The following is an 18733-nucleotide window of genomic DNA, read 5'->3' as shown; positions in this document are numbered from 1 at the left end:
ATCAGGTGACTAATGAGTACGAAAATTAAGGAGATGGAGAGGAGCAAAATCAGTGCCCTGTGCAGGAGAGTATCCCAACACAACTGTGAGCTTATTTAATTTACAGATAAGGAGCTTGGAACAAAGAACCCAGAGGTAATGTGTGTTCAATACAGCTAACTGTATCTTCACACTCCTAGCCCAGGGCTTCTGGCTCTATCCATTTGCCTCCACCCAAGAGGCAAATGACCTAAAAGCAAGCTGAGGTAGGTCAGGTTAAATTCAGCCCAGTCAATTACACTTTTTAGGTTTATGATTTTGTATGATAAGAATTTACATTTTCAAGAGCTTTTTATAATTTACAGGCATTTGGTTCATTAAATTCTCTGAACTGCTCTGAAATAAAGTACATATAATATATATTGAGCATTTAATGTGTCAGGCTGGGTACACAGGATATAGTGCTAGTTAACCCCTTGATAACCAGAAATTTCTATAATCAATATATTTCATTTTAAACCACTATTATTGAAGTTTTTACTGTAGTATAGACTGTTATTTTAGCAGGCAGCCAATCAATAAAAACTGTTCTACTTACACAAGACTCACATAGCTAGATCTCAATGGAGACCAATCTTGAAATATATTTAAGATCTAACTCAAAACCATGTTTTGCATCATTTGTCTAGATTCTCTAAAGTAAAATGGAAAGTTGTGATTCTCAAATGTCCCCAAATGAACAAAATATTGACAAGAATATGAAGTTGACTGCATCACTGTATAATTAATTATTAAAACCTAGATTTAACAAGCTATTTTCGTTTTCAATCTAATGGCATACAAAGAGGAAATTTTATTCTCTGTATAGTTTTTCTAAATTCTTTGTATGGATTATGAAAGTCACTTGTGAAAGGAAGCTAAGCTAATGGACCTGTAACATAAAGTGAGTAATATATATTTTTGTGTAGCTCTGAATCACAGAAAATGCCATTCTTGTATATTTAGCTAAAACAAACCATTAGTATAAGACCTAAGTATTAATGAGATCCAGGATTTTCAACGAAATTTCATTCCCGCTTTCCCCTCGAAAAGTTAAAAGAAAAATGGGGAGGGCTTTTAAGTGGAAACTAAATGAAGCTGCTGGCATCATAGTGCAAAGATGCAGAAGAACTGGTAAAATGTGGGCGGGCAGTCTCACAGTAACGTCAGAAACAACAAAAACTTTCCAACAGGCTTCAGGTGGCTGTCAAGCCTTTTAAACATCTGACTCACAAAGGTAGCTTTGTCAAAGGAGCGTTTTCTTTTTCAAAAACATTAGGAAACAGCGCAACAGAACCTGCCTTCCACCCAGGCTGAGTCGCCCCTGGCTTGCCTGGCCACGCCCCCTTCCATCGCCCGCGGCGAGGTCCCTCCCCTTCCACCTCCCACTTCCTGGTAACCAAGCTGCTTTGCGCCGCCTTCTCGGGACCTGATTGGCTGACGAGGCAACCGCTAACGGCTACGGAGTTTAAACCCAAGCCTTGGCCCCGAGCGCTGGGCTCCGGGAGCTGAGTGGTGGTCCCATCACGCTGAAAAAGCGGTAAGTCAGTGACATGTGACATTTGGCGTGGCCTTGCCCTGTCTGGCGGGACCCATGCCTTTCCCGAGCCGAACCTCCAGGGGCTGCCCTCCCGGGTCTCTGGTCCGCCGAGCCGCGCGCGGCCCGCGGCCCCGCCCACTCCGCCTCGGGTCTCCAGGACCCCGGGCCCAGTGCTGGCTCGGAGGGGCTTCTTGAGGAAGGCCCTGGTTTGGATCTAAGGCGCTGCATCTTGCCCCTGGGATTTGAGCTCTCGGCTCCGTGAGGGGGCCAGCCGCCAGGCAGAAACCCAGCTCCTGTAGGAAGGGATTTCTGTCTATATGACTGCTCTACTGCTTTTAGAACAGTATCTGGCTCACTGTGAGCGCTCAGTAAATAGGCTGAATGAATGTTAGAGACTGCTTACTCAGGTTCTTGGAGGAGCCCTCTCCTTTGGAGAGCTCGATTAAAAGGGAGGCTGACTGAAGGCGAAGCGGTGATAGACGACTGGGAAGAACTTAGAACCAGAACTGGGTCTTGACACACAGGTAGGATTTCGGTAGGCAAATAGGGACTATGATTTTTCTAGATGAGGAATCCAATTCAGGAGAATTGCATGTGGGATTGAGTAGTTCTGCTTTAGCCGAGATGCTAGCCAGACAAGAGCCTACAGAGTAATAACACATAGGTAATGTTAGCGCTCTGTGCTACGTCCAGTACTAGGCACTGTATATGTGTTGGCTCATTAAGTCCCTACAGTGAGATGCTGTGACTTTTTATAATTTTCTAAGTCTGGAAATTGAGACTTGGAGATGCTAGGATCACATAGCTATTAAATATTAGGACTGGGGCACCAACACAGTCTAACCACTATTTATAATACAGTCGGCTCTCCTGTCCGACTCTCGGGTTCCGAATCATCTCCTTCAACCAACCGAATCACTGATGGAAAAAATTGGGGAAAATTCCAGAAAGTTCCAAAAAGCAAAGTTTGATTTGCTAATTGCCGAGCAACTATTTACATAACATTTATATTGCATCTACAACTATTTACATTGTATTAGGTACTATAAGTAATCTAAACTATGCAGAAGGATGTGCCCAGGTTATATGTAAATACTATGCCATTTTATATAACGGACCTGAGCATGGTGGATTTGGGTATCTGTGGGAGTCCTGCAACTAGTACCCTGCAGATACCAAGGAATGACTGTACCTCAATCTCTGTGTGGTAAGTCACCCTGGAATGGGTACTCCAATACAAGGGACCAGAAGCTGAAGAATGCCTGGCATATGTCAGGAGCAGTTAGATCTTGGTGGCCACTGTGGCTTGAGAGGAATGGACTAGGGGGAGAGAAGGAGGAATTTAAAGTTACAGAAATGGGAAGAAGAGCAGGTGGTGGAGAGTTTTAGAAAGTATAGATTAATACACGGTAGTGAGGGCAGGAGTGGAAGTAGGGAGGTAAGAGGCTATTGAAATAATTCAGGTGAGACATGTTAGTGCTTTAGTCTAGGTTGGTAGCAGTGGAGATACTGAGAAGTCGTCAGATTCTAAATGCATTGTGAAGGTAAATTGGGATGTGAGAGATTTTTGACTAGAGCAACTGGAAGGATGGAGTTGCCATTAACTGAAGTGGGGAAGGCTCTGAGTGAAGCAGGTTTGGGCAGGTTAAGTTTGATATGCTATTTTAGTTATCCAAGTGGAATTGTGGAGTAGACAACTATATGAATCCAGGGAAGTTCAGGAAAGAGATCCAGACAGAGGACATAAATTTTGGGGTTCTTGATATCTAGGTAGTATTTTAAGCCATGACTTAAATACATAAAATACACCAAAAGATTGAGGGTAGACAAAGAGAAGAAATCCAAGGAGAGAACTTATTATAGGTTGGAAGAATCTGTAAAAGAGACTGGAAAGAAGCAGCTAGATAGCTAGGGAAAAAAAAAAACAACCCAGGAGTTTGGTGTTCTGGTAGCTGAGGAAATATCGTTTTTGAGGAGGAAAGAGAAATTAACCACATTAAATGCTGCTCTTAGATCAAGTTAGATGCGGACTGAGAACTGACCATTAGGTTAGCAGTGTGGAGGTCATTAGAAACCTTTGCAAAAGCAGTTTTGTTGGAATTGAGTGAAAGCCTGAGTGAAATAGGGTTACAAGAAGATTGGAAACTGAGTATAGGCAGTTTTTTTAAGGAGTTTTGCTGTAAAGGCTGCAGAGAAATGAAGTGTATGTCCGAGGATGAAGTGGAAACAGTCCCCATAGGATTAGGTATATTTCTTCTGTGCATGTCTCTAAGGTTACACTTCTTACTTTGTATCACAATAGAGTCTGTGCCCACACTGGACTGTGCATTCCATGACTATGCCTTCCTATGCAGCTGTATCCTGTTTTTTGTCCCCAGTGCCTAGCCTAGCTCCTGGCAGGCAGATATAATGATATAGGTTTGAACGAAAAAACAAAGTCATTTACCTTTTTAGGATTCTACTTTTAAACCACTTTTGATTATATTCATACTTTCAGATTTTATATGAAGGGTTCTGCAAATATGTATAAAGTATATTATTTCAGTCATGATTTACTTCTTAGAATGTATTTATCAGTTATCCTTTTTCCGTTTATTAATACTATGATTTCCTGCTTTCTTTCTTTCTTTTTTTTACTTCAGTGATGGAGTACCCAGTGATGGAAACTGGTTCACTTTTTACCTCAGGAATTAAAAGACATGTGAAAGAGAAAAGAATTTCAAAGGCCGCTAAGTTGAATGTTTCTCTTGCTTCAAAAATCAAAACAAAAATAATAAGTAAGTGTTATTAGTCTTAAAGTATACTCACATTTTTACTTTTTTCTGGAGAATTGATATAGTATTTGATGCTTTTTCAAGTATAGAAAATGACTAAAATGACTATTTTGTTAAATGAGACTTTCTCTGTTCAGTTCTTCCTATCTCCTTCAACTCCTGTTAGTTGGATGGTTATGATGATTTACTGTCAGTGGTGACAGCTGAATTTTCAGCAGTGAGGCTGGGGTGGCCCAAGGCAGCTACCTCCTACACTGCAAAGAAAATACCAACGTGACATTTCTGAAAAAGAGCTGAAAAAAAAGTGACGGATTGTCCTTCTGACATATTGCAGCATTTGGATGATGGGTAATCTAGAGGTGGTTGGCCCAGATAGTGTGCTGTAGTGGGTGATTTTATGTAACCAAAGCTCATCCTGAGGGCACTGAGCTCTTTGGAGATGGTGTTTCATGGATTCTGGAGCTAAGATATCAGAAGGCAAAAAAAAAAAAAAAAAGTCAGGGAAACGCCCCAAGATAAATTTTCATTACTTCTGAAAATTATCTCAATGATTCATTTCCATCTTAGCAGGATTGGGGGAGGTTTCCTGTTGATCAACACGTGTGAAAAAATAGCCCAGCCTCCTGAGTATCTTTAAATCATAATGTTGCTCCTACCCGGGTCTCTAGGACCATCTTTTGTATTAGATCACTTTCTATAGTGGCAGTTTCCTATTCTCGTTGGCAGGACCATTGCATGCCCACTGCTGTGAAGGAATACACTGAGTCTGAGGAGTGCAACAGGAAAATGTTATTAACCTTTAGCTTCTGGAAGTTCTAAACTGGTTCTAGTCTATTTCCACTTGATATGTCAAAGGTGGCTGTCTGAATCTACTTTCTTTGTGCCAAAAATAAAGTACTTTTTGGACTCTGTTTTTGTTAGACGCCCAAGCTTTCCCTGAGTATTTAAAAAAATATTATTAGTATTATAAACTATTATTACCATTACTATTACTATAGCTATTAATACTATTACATAAAAATATATATTACTATTATAAAACATATTACATATACTATAATGTGTTATTGAATAATGGCATGTAAATCAAAATTATGAAAATATAATTATGCTTTAGGTGTACTAAGGGAACACTATATGTAAGGTGAGCGTTACCAAGGAATTCACAATTAAATTTCTTTTGCTAACAACGGGAAAGCATTCTGATTTAAATTATATTTACATAGTACTTGTAAAGAGAAGGGGTCAAGTTTAGATTGCAATAGATGCCTAGAAATAAGAGGTAGGATATCTAAGGTGGAGGTAGAAGATCCCACAGGGTTTAGATGATCTGTCCAACATTACAGTAAGTATGCTGCCTTTCTACTTGAGGTTTTGAAAAATGGACTTTGAGAGCATTAATTTGTTCAGTTCTGGAGCCACAGAAACTGGCTCTAAAATTTTCACAGATTGGCTACCCTAATTTCTCTAGGACATCTTTAGTTAGAGCTGTGGGATCAGCTTCTGCATTCTACCTCCTAGTCAAAAGGAGGAAGGAAGGCAGAGCAACAAGTATCAAGATTTAGTTTTTGTGACTGATCTAATTATCTAGAATACTGTGTCTATATTAGAGTCCTCTTATTCCTAACTCTGTATTCACAAACATTCAGCATTTCTCACAACTCTTATTCACTTTCTACCTAGCTTTTATTTCTTCAGCTCCAAACTCTGGGTACATTTTTTTCAAAATTCCATCTGTGTTTTCATGCTCTTCTTTTCTAACTTCAGCTAAAACTTACAAAGTGAAATATGTTTTGTCCAAAGTAGTTTTATTAAGGAATATGAAAATGTATTAAGATGTTCAACATTAACTCTTACAATTTTTTTACAGACAATTCTTCTATTTTCAAAATTTCTTTAAAGCACAACAACAGGGCATTAGCTCAAGCTCTTAGCAGAGAGAAAGAGAATTCTCGAAGAATTACAACTGAAAAGATGCTATTGCAAAAAGAAGTGGAGAAACTGAATTTTGAGAACACATTTCTTCGTCTAAAGCTAAATAATTTGGTATGGAAACTATATTGTGTTTGAATTCTAAAACTGTATTATTTTAGAAGCTCTAAATGTTTTTCAAACCTGTAATTAATGTAAAAAAATTATTGAAAGAGTGTGCCATGTTAATGGACAAACTGTTAATGGGTAATAAAATAGGTGTCTTGAATCTACATTCTAAATGTGTACTTGTGGCTCTGCAAACTAATATAATACCTTGATCAACATTTGATTGCTTATCATAAGCAAAACTTGATACATTAATATATTTTAAGAAGATGGGCATAATTCCTCCAGTGAGTTGAAAGGAGGGAAGTTCCCTGAGTGTTTGTATTCTCTGTTAATGGCAACATTCCACTGGCTACAAGCCAAGTAGAATGAAGATTGAAGTCCTTGCTTTTCCTTCCAACTTCCAACTCTGTCCACAGCAGGGCAGTAAGAGCCAGTGCTTAGCTAGGTTACAGCTACAGCTATAGCTCTAACTCCAAAATGAGTAGAAATTAATTTAAAATGGAAAAATGACTTACTATACTTCTTGGAGGTTAAATTCCTGTGGCTGACAAACTGTGTTCAGTTGCCACATGATGTATTATTATTATGAGAAGATTAAAAATGTAGGAAGGGACTTCCCTGGCGGTTCAGTGGCTAAGACATTGTGCTTCCAATGCAGGGAGCTCGAGTTCGATCCCTGGTTAGGGAACTAAGATCCCACATGCCGCGTGGTGCTGCCAAAAAAAAAAAGTAGGAAAATTTATGATTGATAGCTCAAAAGCATTCAAAACGTGTGCGTATGTGTCTGTGTCTGTGTCTGTTTGAACTATGCAGTGTAGCACCTTTTTAGCCTAATGTGATCTGTTATTTTTTAAGTCTTCTCAGCTGATGGTATTTGTAAATGTATGGTATAATAAACTCCAAATCTTAGTTGATTAGAAGGCTCTTTCTTTATTTCAGAATAAGAAGCTTATAGAAATAGAAGCACTCATGAACAATAACTTGATAACTGCAATTGAAATGAGCACTCTTTCTGAGGTAAGTAGAATTTGTGTCTAAATAGTGTAATATTTTTAGCATTATTGAGGATAATTGAGATAAGTTAAGTAGCATCAAGGTTAGAATGCATATCTTAAACTTTATACCAAGGAATGGAGATAATATTAATTTTAATTGGCTAACAGCACATTATTATTTGATACAATTGGTTATTGAAATTTTTATATAAAAATTAGCTTTTGATTAAAAGTAACACAGGATTAGACAGCTCATGGAACACAAGACAAAACAGACTCAAAAACATAAAAGATATTAGTAGAAAAGTCGTATTTCAAATTAGGGAAGAATTTGTATTATTTTTAAAAACATGGACACAATCGAAAAACTATTAGGGGAAAAAAATAGAGGTAGATCCTAGATCCCCATGTTCTTCAAGGGTCAAATGTATGTGTAGAAATATTGTATATGCATGAGTATAGACGTGTGTATTTATTCATAGGCATAGAATAAAGTTTGGGAGGTTATATACCAAAATATTAGTAGTAATTATCTTTGTATGGCATGATTAAGGATGAACTGTGTTTAACCTTATCATCACATTATTCTCATTAAACTATTGAAGGCTAAACGCAAGAATTGTTCTATTACTGTTAATATCCTTGTATAATTTGGTACTTTAATGACAAACATGATCTAATGAGATTAGAAATTTCATTCATTTTCATTTTCTTTGTTCTTTTCAAAATAGTTCCATCAGAGTCCCTTTCTTCTGCCAAGTAGCAAGAAGAAACGGGTTAGTAAACAGTGCAAATTGATGCGTCTTCCATTTGCAAGGTAATTGCTTCAAAACTTGGTTAAATACTGACTGGTGCACTTTTACCTGAATTGGACTTCGAAAAGTTTTTATTTGGTTTGCTTCCTCGACACAGAAAAACATTTAAAAATAAATAATGAAATACTTGTCAATATTGTATCAGTGAAGGAAATTGAAGATATAATCTAATAGAATTCAGCTTTAAACTTTGAAATAATATTCAGTTTTCCCATAGTTTCTAGAGAAGAAAGAGGCACAGGTAGACCTTGAGTTACATAGGTTTGAATTACACTGGTTCAGAATACTTAGATTTTCATACAACATAATCTGTGTGTGTTATGCAGTGTTCAGGTTTCATCAACCTGTAGTTGCCTGTTAAGGTAGAAATGAGATGGTTGTGGTATCTTGCTACAGGTTGTATTTCCAGGGCTCCAAGGAAACTTACCCATCAATTCAATAACCAAGGTCATCTATAGAATCCTGCTACTCTTCAGTTCTTTCTTTTCCTCCAGGTCACCACTGGCCTCATGTTTTCTGCTGGGTAAATCTGATAACTATTTCTACCTTTATTATCTTGCATACTACTCAGACTTTAAAATTAACTTTCATCATTACTATTCTCCTGACCAAAATTCCCATTTCTTGATTAATTTGATTATAATCTTAGTAAATACCCTATTTCAAACCTGTCACTTTTAAAGACAGTTACTGAGGTCCAGAGAGGTAAAATGACTCAGTGAATTAATAGCATTGATCAGAATTGTCTTGTCTCTTTTAGACAATGATCTTTCTGTTACATAAATTATAGGTTTAATGCATTTTTTTAAGTGTACAAAGTGCACTTATGTATTGAAGTGGTATCTGTACTATAGTAAAAAAAAAATTCTTTTATCCACTGTGTCATTTTCTATTCATTCCAGTTTGTTCCATTGTTTTGTCTATTCTGTACTGGCACCACATTGCACCTGTACATTTTAATTAATATAGTTTTAAAATAGTACATTTTGTTGTCTTGTAGGTGCTCAGTTCTTTTTCAAGAAAATCTTGGCTGTCATTATGCATGCATTATTTCATGTAAATGTATGAATCAAGTGTTAACTTGCCCTCCAGAAAATTTTCTTGTGTTTTTTTAAGTAAAATTTGCTTGAAGTATAATGTACATTTTAGAAAAGTGCCAAAATCTTTAGAGAATGATGAATTTTCACAGTGAACACTATATGGTATAGCCAATATCCAGACCAAGAAACAGATTATTACCAGTACCTCAGATATCCTTGTGCCCCTTGCCAGTCACTACTCATCACCCACCCAAGGATAAATATTATCCTGACTACTAACATTGTAGATTAATTAATTTTGCCTAGTTTTGAATTTCCTATAATGAAATCATATAGGATGTATGATTTTGGTCTCTGGCTCCTGTAACTCAACATTGTGTTCATGAGATTTCATCCATATTGTCCTATGTAGTTGTAGATCAGTCATTCTCATTGCTGTGTAGTATTCCATTGTATGATTATTCCATAATTTATCCATCCTTCTGTTTTTAGTTTTTTTGCTAGGTTTGGTCTATTATAAATAATTCTACCTTGTATCTGCCTTTTGATTAATATATATAAACATTTCTGTTGGGTATATACTTAGGAGTAGAATTGCTGGGTTTACCTGTATTTGGCTTTGCAAGGAACTGCTAAACAGTTTTCTAAAGGGATTATGCCAGTTTACATTTCTAACAGCAATATATGAGAATTCCTGTTGTTATGTATCTCCAACAACACTTGTTATTGTCTGTCTTTTTCATTTTAGCCATATGGGGTGTAGAGGTAGTACGCTGAAGTTTTAATTTCCCGATACTTAATGAAGTTAGGCATCTGTTTATATGTTTATTTTCTTTCTATCAGGTTATCTTTTTTTTTTTTCTTTGCAGATTTGTAGGAGTTCTTTCTATACAATGTGTATAAATTCTTTGTGCATACAAATGTCTGTTACTCTGTGGCTTGCCTCTTTGCTCTCTTAATGGTATCTTTGGATGAACCCAATTTATATATCTATATCTGTTTGTCCCCCTCCCTCTTATGGTTATGCTTTCTGTGTCTTTTAAGAAAGCCTTTACCAATTGCAAGGTCATGACGTGTTCTCCTATGTATGTTTTCTTTTAAAACCTTTATTATTTTCTCTTTCATGTTTAGATCTTCAGTCTACCTAGAATTTTGGGTATGGTGTGAGAGAAAAGTCATTTATTTTTTTAGTGTGAAAATCCTGTTGACCTTGAACCATTTATTGAAAAGACCATCCTTTCCCCACCTCATTGCACTGTCATCTGTATAAAAAATCAAGTGACTGGATATGTATGGGTCTATTTCTGAACTCACTATTCTATTACATGAGTCTTTTTGTCAAAACCACACTATCTTAATTACTAGCTTTATAATAAGTCTCGATATTTGATAGTTTGAATCTCTATCTTAGTTATTTATGCTTTAAAAATATATATTTCTTGGCCTTTTGCATTTCCATGTGAATTTTAGAATCAGCTTGTCAGTTTACATACACACACACACACACACACACACACACACACACCTGGAATTTTGATTGGGATTATGTAGAATATAGTTCAGTTTGGGGAAAATTGACACTTTATAAAAGTGAGTGTTTCATCCATTACCATGGTATATCACTCTGTTTTTTAGATATTATGTATGTAGTTTCAGAGCTTTTAGAATACAGTTATTGCACATCTTACATTTATTCCTACTTATTTGATGTTTTTAGTGCTATTCTTTTTATTTATTTATTTATTTATTTTTTCTTTTTTTAGTACTATTCTTGATAGTTTTCAAATTGTCTTTTTCTTTTTGATGATAGTATATAGAAATACAACTAATTTTTGAATATTGACCTTGTTTATATTGACGTTGCTATTAATTTTAATAGTTTATCCATAGTTTTTTTAAAATTTTCTATTAATAGAATTTTATTGTTTGTAAATAAGAACCGTTTTCCCTTCACCCGCCTCTCCAGTTTATAGGCCTTTTATCTTTTGTTTCTTACCTTGTTGGACTGATTATTTCTTGTTCAGTAATGAATAAAAGTACTAACAGTGGGTATTCTTATTGTAGTCCCATTATTTAATATGTTTGCTCTTAGGTTCTTATAGATTCTCCTTATCAGATTAAAGTAGTTCCATTGTACTCCTAGTTTGCTGAGAGTTTTTTCATCAATGGCTGTTGGATTTTATCAAATGCTTTTTCTGTCACTATTGAGAAGATAATATTTTTCTCTTTTTTTTCCTATTAATGTAATGCATTTTTAATATTTTTTCTACTAAGGTAATGAATTATAATTGATATTTTTAATGTTAAGTCACTTACAATCTTGAAATGAATCGCTCCTGATGATATATCCCTTTGATACATATCACTAAATTTATTTTGCTAATCCTTTAAAGGATTTTTGCATGTATTTTAATAATGAAGATGATGTATAATTTTCCTTTATTATAATATATTTTGTCAAGTTTTGATATTTATATTATGCTGGTCACAGTAAGTGAATTGATAAATACCCCTCTTTCTATTTTCTGGAAGTATTTGTGTAAAAAAATATTTTTTCTTTAAATATTTGGGAGAAGTTATCTGGACCTGAAGTTTTTTTGTGGAAACATTTTTGATAACATCCCATTTTAATAGATGTAAGAATATTCAGCTTTTCTATTTCTTCTTTTGTCAGGTTTGTTAATTTTTAAAAAGATTTGTCCATTTCATTTAAAATATCAAATTATTGGCATATAATTGTTCAGAATAGCTTTAGTCACACGTTTAATGTCTGCTGTAGGGTACATAATGATGTTCTCTTTTTCTTTCTCAATATTGGCTATTTGTTTTTTCTCACTTTTTTCTTGATTAGTTTTGCCCTAGAGATTTATCAATGTTACCATCTTTGCAAAGATGAATCATCTTTGGGGTTATGTTGATCCTTCTTTTAGTATATTTATTTCCTATTGCATTTATTCTGCTTCTTATTACCTTTTCTTTTTTAAATTTTATTGAAGTATAGTTGATTTACAGTGTTGTGTTTATCTTTTCAATTTAAAAGTTTTATTATTACTGTAATTATTTGTTACTTAAAATGGTTTAGATTATTGTTTTTAAGCCTTTTCAAAAATATGAAGTTGTTGGGGCATAGCTGCCTACATTTAAGGCTATTTTTCTCCTTTAGCTGCATCCCACATTTTTTGATAAGCTGTATCCTTATTATCATTTATTTCAAAGTATTTATTACCTTCGGTTCAGATACATTGTTTGACTCATGGATCATTTACAAGCTTATTTAATCTCCAAGCAGCTGGGTGTTTTCTTCTAATTACTTTTTGTTGGTTTCTAATTTAATTCCTTTGTGATTACAGAATATAGTTCAAGTGATTTTAGTCGTTTTAAATTTATTGAGACTTGCATTAGAACACAGCCTGGTCTAATTTGGTAAATATTTTTGGTACACATGGAAAGAATGTGTATTTTGTGGCTGTTGGATGCAGTATTTTATATATGTCAATTATGTCAGGTTTGCTGATTATATTGTTCAGACTTTCCATATCTTTCCTGCTTCTCTTGTCTGTTTATCAGCTTTTGAGAGAAGTGCATTAAAGTCTACCACTGTGATTATGGATTTATCTATTTCTCCTTTTAGTTCTGTCAGTTTTTTGCTTATATATTTTAAAGTTGTTACTAGATGCATATAAATTTAGGATTGATTTGTTTTCCTGATAAATTGTTTTATCAATATGAAATAATTCTGGAAATGATACTGCTTTAAAGTCTACTTGTCTGATATAACATTGCCATGGTGTGTCCTTTTCTATACTTTCAAACTCTCTGTTATATTTAAAATGCATGTAGGTTTACCTTTTTTAAAAAATGAATTTAATGTAATATCATCTCTTTTATTTAGAATAGCTGTTATGTTTACATTTAATATAATTCCTGAGAGAGTTGGATTTATATCTGCCATCTAGTTATTTTCTATTTGAGCCACCTGTTTTATGTTCCTTTTTCTTTCCTTTATTTCATTTGAAATAAAATATTTTTCATAATTTAATTTTCCTTGTCTGTTAACTTCTATTCCTTTATGATGACCCTAATGATAGCAACACTCATCCTTGATTTGTTATACTCTAATACTGATTATTGTATTAACATTCCTCAGTAATGCTAGCACCTTCGAACACTTCGACTCGACATTCCTGTGTCCTGCCTTTATGTTATTATTATGTATTTTCATTCTGCATATATTTTAATCCCACAAATTAACTACTTTCACTGTTTTGTGTAGTCAATATTCATTTCCAATTTCTTCATATTGCTTCCTGCATTTTTTAATTGTATGCTCCTTTTTAATTGTATTTTAATTTTTGTTTTTCCAGCTTTATTGAGGTAAAATTCACAAATAAGCTTCTTGTGTTTTATTTCCTTCTGAGATAATTTTCCTTCTGCCTGAAGAAATCCTTTATTATTTAGTGCAGGTACTAGCAATGCATCCACTCAGCTTTTATTTTTCTGGAAACATATTTATATCACCTTCATTTTTAAAGATTATGTTTGCAATTATAAAACTTTAGGTTATTAAATTTTAGCAATTTAAAGGTATCATTTCATTGTCTTCTGGCTTCTGTCTTTACTGTTGAAAAGTTGGCACCGTTCCTGCAAGTTGAGGAAGTTCCTTTTTATTCTGGTTTGCTGAGAGTTTTAATAATGAATTTGTATTGAATTTTGTCAAATTTGTTTTTTCTGAATCTGTGGAGAGAATCATAACTTTTCTCCTTTGTTCTATTAATGTGACTTTGATTTTTTTAATGTTAAACCAACCTTACATTCCTAGAATAAATTCCACTTGGTCATGGTGTATAATAATGGTGTATTATTCTTTCTATGTGTTGATGGATTTGATTTGCTAATAATTACTTAAAGAATTTTGTACTTATTTTCATAAGGAATATTGGTCTATAATTTTCTTATTATATATTTTATAGGTTTTGATAATGGTTATGCTGGCTTTGTAAAATGAGATAAGAAGCATTCCCTCTTCCTCCATTTTCTGAAAAAAATTGTACAATTGGTATTTCTCCCTTAAGTATTTGAGAGAATTCATAAGAGAAGTGGGTCTGGAGTTTTTAATGATTAATTTCATTTCTTAGATAGATATGGAGGGCTTTTCAGATTTTCTGTTCTTTTCAGGTCAACTTAGAAAATATTTGTCTTTTTAGAAAATTATCCATTTCATCTAGACAGTAAAGTTTGATCAAACTAGTTAGAGTTATGTCAATTTTACGGATCTCTTAAAAAAACTCAGCTTTTGTTTTCATTGATTTTTGTTTTTTCTCAATTTTTTTTCAGTTTCATATTTCTTTGGTGTCTGTACCTTATTATTTCCTTTTTTCTACTTATTTTTTAAAAATTGAGATATAGTTCACATAACATAAAATTTCTCATAATATGAAGTTTATTTTTTAAAGTATACAATGCAGTGGTTTTTAATATATTCACAAAGTTGTGCAACATTTACCACTCTCCAATTCCAGAATATTTTCATCACTCCAAAAAGAAAATCTATATCCATTAGTAGTCATTTCTCATCTCTTCTTCCCCAGCCCCCAGCAACCACTAATCCACTTTCTGTCTCTATGGATTGCCTATTTTGGACATTTCATATGAATGGAATCACACAATATGTCGCCTTTTGTGTCTGGCTTCTTTCACTTGGCATAACATTTTCAAGTTTCATCCATATTATAGCACGTATTAGTATTTCATTCCTTTTAATGGCTGGTTAATAATACTCAGACTTGTTATTACTTCCCTGTGATGAACAACATATGAAATCTCATTTCAGTTCTATAATCCTTAGCTGGGCCACTTGGAATCTTTCTCATATATGTGATTCAGGAATGAGCTAGAGATTTGGAGAGAGGTTATGCACAAAATTTGGGGCTCCCCTGTCTACTTTTCCTGTTATTTCTCCCATCACACACACTTTACAGCAGTTGTAGTTGCCCCGAATTCTGACCTTGAACTAATAAGACTGGATTTCTAACTTCTAGAAAATGTGGCACTGACTGAGGTTTGTAAACAGTGAGAAGCTCACCCTTTTTCTAAGTGCCAGTCCCTCTTCTGTATCTAGTTGCTTTTTATTCACTCTCCAGTGACTTCAGGTAGTTGTTTTTTTTATATTTTGTCCAGAATTTATAGTCATTATGTTTGATAAGTTTGATTCAATAGTAGCTGTTTGGCCATTACCTGAAGCAGAACCTCTCCTCTGTAAAATAAACAATTTTTGCTAACCTGTTTCTTCAAGTGGTACAGACATTTCCTCCCAATGGCTATTCAATAATAGGTGCCTTTAAATTTTTAACAAATATTTTCTAGTATTTATTTTTATCATTATCAGTAATTTTTAAATATCTATGATTTGTTTGGCATACAAAGCAAAATCCTTATCATTGGAGCATATTACTCTTTCTTCTCTGAATTCAAAAAGGTCATTTTGTCTATTTCCATAGATTTCTTTTTCCCCCCATAGATTTAACTACTCTAGGAATATGGCTTTAGTTTACGTGGATACCTTTTGGAAACACAGCAGACTTTATTACACACAAAACTTTACATACAAGTTGTACTTGTTTGAAACCAGAGGAAGAGTTTTGGCTTTTCCATAGAATTAATTACAGGAAAATTATAAATATTATACATGAATATTTATAAGTATGTTTGAACTTTATTCATTTCATTAATATTATTGTCCTAATAGCTCAACCAGTGATTATATCATTTATCTCCTTTTGGAGTCACTGGAGATAAGGGGATAAGAAGCATTCCTGTTTTACTCCTCCGTACTATTAGAAACTACCTATTTCCTACCTATAATTGCCTTCATTGAACACAAAATGGTATCAGGGTGGGTTTGTGGTTGGATCTTAAATAAATGGAATATAGAAAGAACTATCCATGTAATTTTCTAAATAATTTTTGTAAAATACAAAATTCCTCATTCATTCTTACTTGCTTTTAGGGTTCCATTAACTTCAAATGATGATGATGATGACGATAAAGAGAAAATGCAGTGTGGCAATATCATGTCAAAGACATCACCTGATAGCCCCTCTTTGGTATCAACTCAGCATAACTTGGAATTGTTATTTCTTAAAGAAAATGATCAGAATGTTTGTGGTGTAAATGATTCAAAACACATTTCTTCTATTGTTGATATACTTCCCAAAGGTGAGATTTTTTTTTTTTAATTCATTTTGAGTGTCAGTATTAAATAGTTAACATTCATTGGATTTTCTTCTTGGGGGCCATCATGTATAAACAGTTAATAAGTTAGACTTCTTATGTTACAGATTTCCTAACTTCTACTATTTAAAATTTCTGGTGAAAAAATTAGTTTAAAAGTAAATATGCCAGGAGGGAAGGCAAATGATGATAAAAACAAAGAAAAAGGAGGAGACAACAGAAGCAGAGTTGAAAATTTGAAGATGCTGTGCTGGGGAATTTGAAGCTGGAAGAAGGGGCCATGAATCAAGGAATGCAGGCATCCTTTAGAAGTTCAAAAAACTCAAGAAAATGTATTCTCCAGAGCCTCCAGAAGAAACACAGCGTTGCTAACCAAGTTTAGGCTTCTGAACCTAAAAAACAACTGTTATTCAAGCCACTATATTTGTGGTAATTTTTACAGTAGTAATGAGAGACTAATACAGGCTCTACAGTCAATGTGGTTCTTTGTTCCCAACAGTAAGTGCTCAGTCTAATTAGGCATATAGTAAAAGTTCCTGATATTGATGGAAACAATGGATTCTTTGGGAATGGGAGAACATATGAAAGACAACTCACTGGATATTTATTCCTGTGGACCCTAGATATCTACGGGTAAAGTCCAAAATTCAGTCTGTGCCCAATCTTTAGAGCCTCCTTTGAAAACCCTGAAAGAAAACTCACATAAGCTATTCCCTAGGCTGACTTTAAAACAATATAAATTCTTTTGGTGGGTTTGGAGGGAGAGAGAGGTATCAAAAGACCTCAAGTGAATCTTGGGTTTGGGAATGATTTATTAGTGTTACCAAATCATACTAAACACAGGCTGGGACCAGACAAGCTACAGACAATGTGCACAGAGCAATAGAAAAAAAAAAAAAAAAAAAGTAAATATGCCAGGACTTCCCTGGTGGTGCAGTGGTTAAGAATCTGCCTGCCAATGCAGGGGACACAGGTTCAGTCCCTGTTCCAGGAAGATCCCACATGCCGTGGAGCAACTAAGCCCATGCGCCACAACTACTGAGCCTGTGCTCTAGAGCCCGTGAGCCACAACTACTGAGCCCGTGTGCCACAGCTGCTGAAACCTGTGCACCTAGAGCCTGTGCTCCACAACAAGAGAAGCCACTGCAATGAGAAACCCATGCACCGCAACGAAGAGTAGCCCCGGCTCACCGCAACTAGAGAAAGCCCACGCACAGCAACGAAGACCCAATGCAGCCAAAAAAAAGTAAATATGCAAACAAATGTCAGGTCTACAGTGGCCTAATACTACTACTCTGGAAACGTATTTAGAAGAGAGCTGGCCTAAAGAGCTTTTCTTGGTATCTTAGCTTATGAATTGAAAGACATGATATATTATTTAGTTATATCTTCTCTTTTTCATAGATATAAAAATTGAGGTTCTAGATAAGTGTAGTGACTTTTTCAAGATCATAACCAATTGGTGATAAAGCAAGAACTTGAGCCTAGGTGATGGTTGAGCAAGAAAAAATGATGACACTTACATTTTAATTATATGGTATTTTAAAATAATAATCCTGTGGTGTAGTCTGGCTTATATATTTGACATAGAATTTCAGATTGGGATATGGAACCATAACTATATTGAATTTGGAGTTTGAATTATTTTTCCTTTCTAAAAGGTATATGACTGTGTGTATATAATTTTTATAAACTTTAGGTACCTGCTGATAACATTTTGATAGTAATCCTTATCAGAGTTATCACTGTTACTTGGGTTCATTTCCCAGACTCCTCTCACTTAGAAACATATGTTAATGTTAATGGCTCTATTGTTGGCTATTCTCCACTCTACTGCTGAGGCCAAGGCAGAGTGAATTCCCAGTATATAGTTTCTGTAGATAGAAATGTAAAATGTGACTTATGACTACTCCATTCAGTTCTACTTTATTTATTTGTTAAATATTTATTTATTTTTTATTTTTGGCTGTCGGGCCTTAGTTGCGGCACGCGGGATCTTCATTGTGGCATGTGGGATCCTCTGCTGTGGCATGCGGGCTTCTCTCTAGTTGTGGCACACAGGCTCCAGAGCACGCAGGCTGTGTAGTTGTGGCGTGTGGGCTCCAGAGTGCGTGGGCTCTGTAGTTGCAGCACGTGGGCTCTCTAGTTGTGGTCCACTTGCTCAGTAGTTGCAGCGCGCGGGGTTAGTTGCCCCACGGCATGTGGGATCTTAGTTCTCTGACCAGGGATTGAACTCTCATCCCCTGCATTGAAAGGCAGATTCTTAACCACTGGACCA

The 18733-nt window shown here is 34.9% G+C and overlaps 1 protein-coding gene across 2 annotated transcripts in view; it reads left to right on the top strand.

Moving 5' to 3' along the window:
* Positions 1-1454: 1454 nt before the first annotated feature.
* The window catches only part of SGO2 (shugoshin 2), a 29050-nt gene continuing 11771 nt past the window's right edge, over positions 1455-18733 (top strand). The window contains exons 1-6 of one of the 2 annotated variants that reach the window (XM_068544691.1): positions 1455-1558; positions 4201-4335; positions 6203-6378; positions 7315-7392; positions 8102-8187; positions 16232-16440. In XM_068544691.1, coding sequence (XP_068400792.1) covers positions 4203-4335; positions 6203-6378; positions 7315-7392; positions 8102-8187; positions 16232-16440 — 682 coding nt within the window. In that variant the 5' untranslated portion in view covers positions 1455-1558; positions 4201-4202. Of the gene's footprint in view, positions 1559-4200; positions 4336-6202; positions 6379-7314; positions 7393-8101; positions 8188-16231; positions 16441-18733 lie in introns of those variants that run through there. The other variant, XM_068544692.1, reaches the window with a different exon arrangement.

Source organism: Eschrichtius robustus, chromosome 5 (genome assembly GCF_028021215.1).
Source record: "Eschrichtius robustus isolate mEscRob2 chromosome 5, mEscRob2.pri, whole genome shotgun sequence".
NCBI lineage: Eukaryota > Metazoa > Chordata > Mammalia > Artiodactyla > Eschrichtiidae > Eschrichtius > Eschrichtius robustus.
This window is presented reverse-complemented; position numbering and strand designations above follow the sequence as displayed.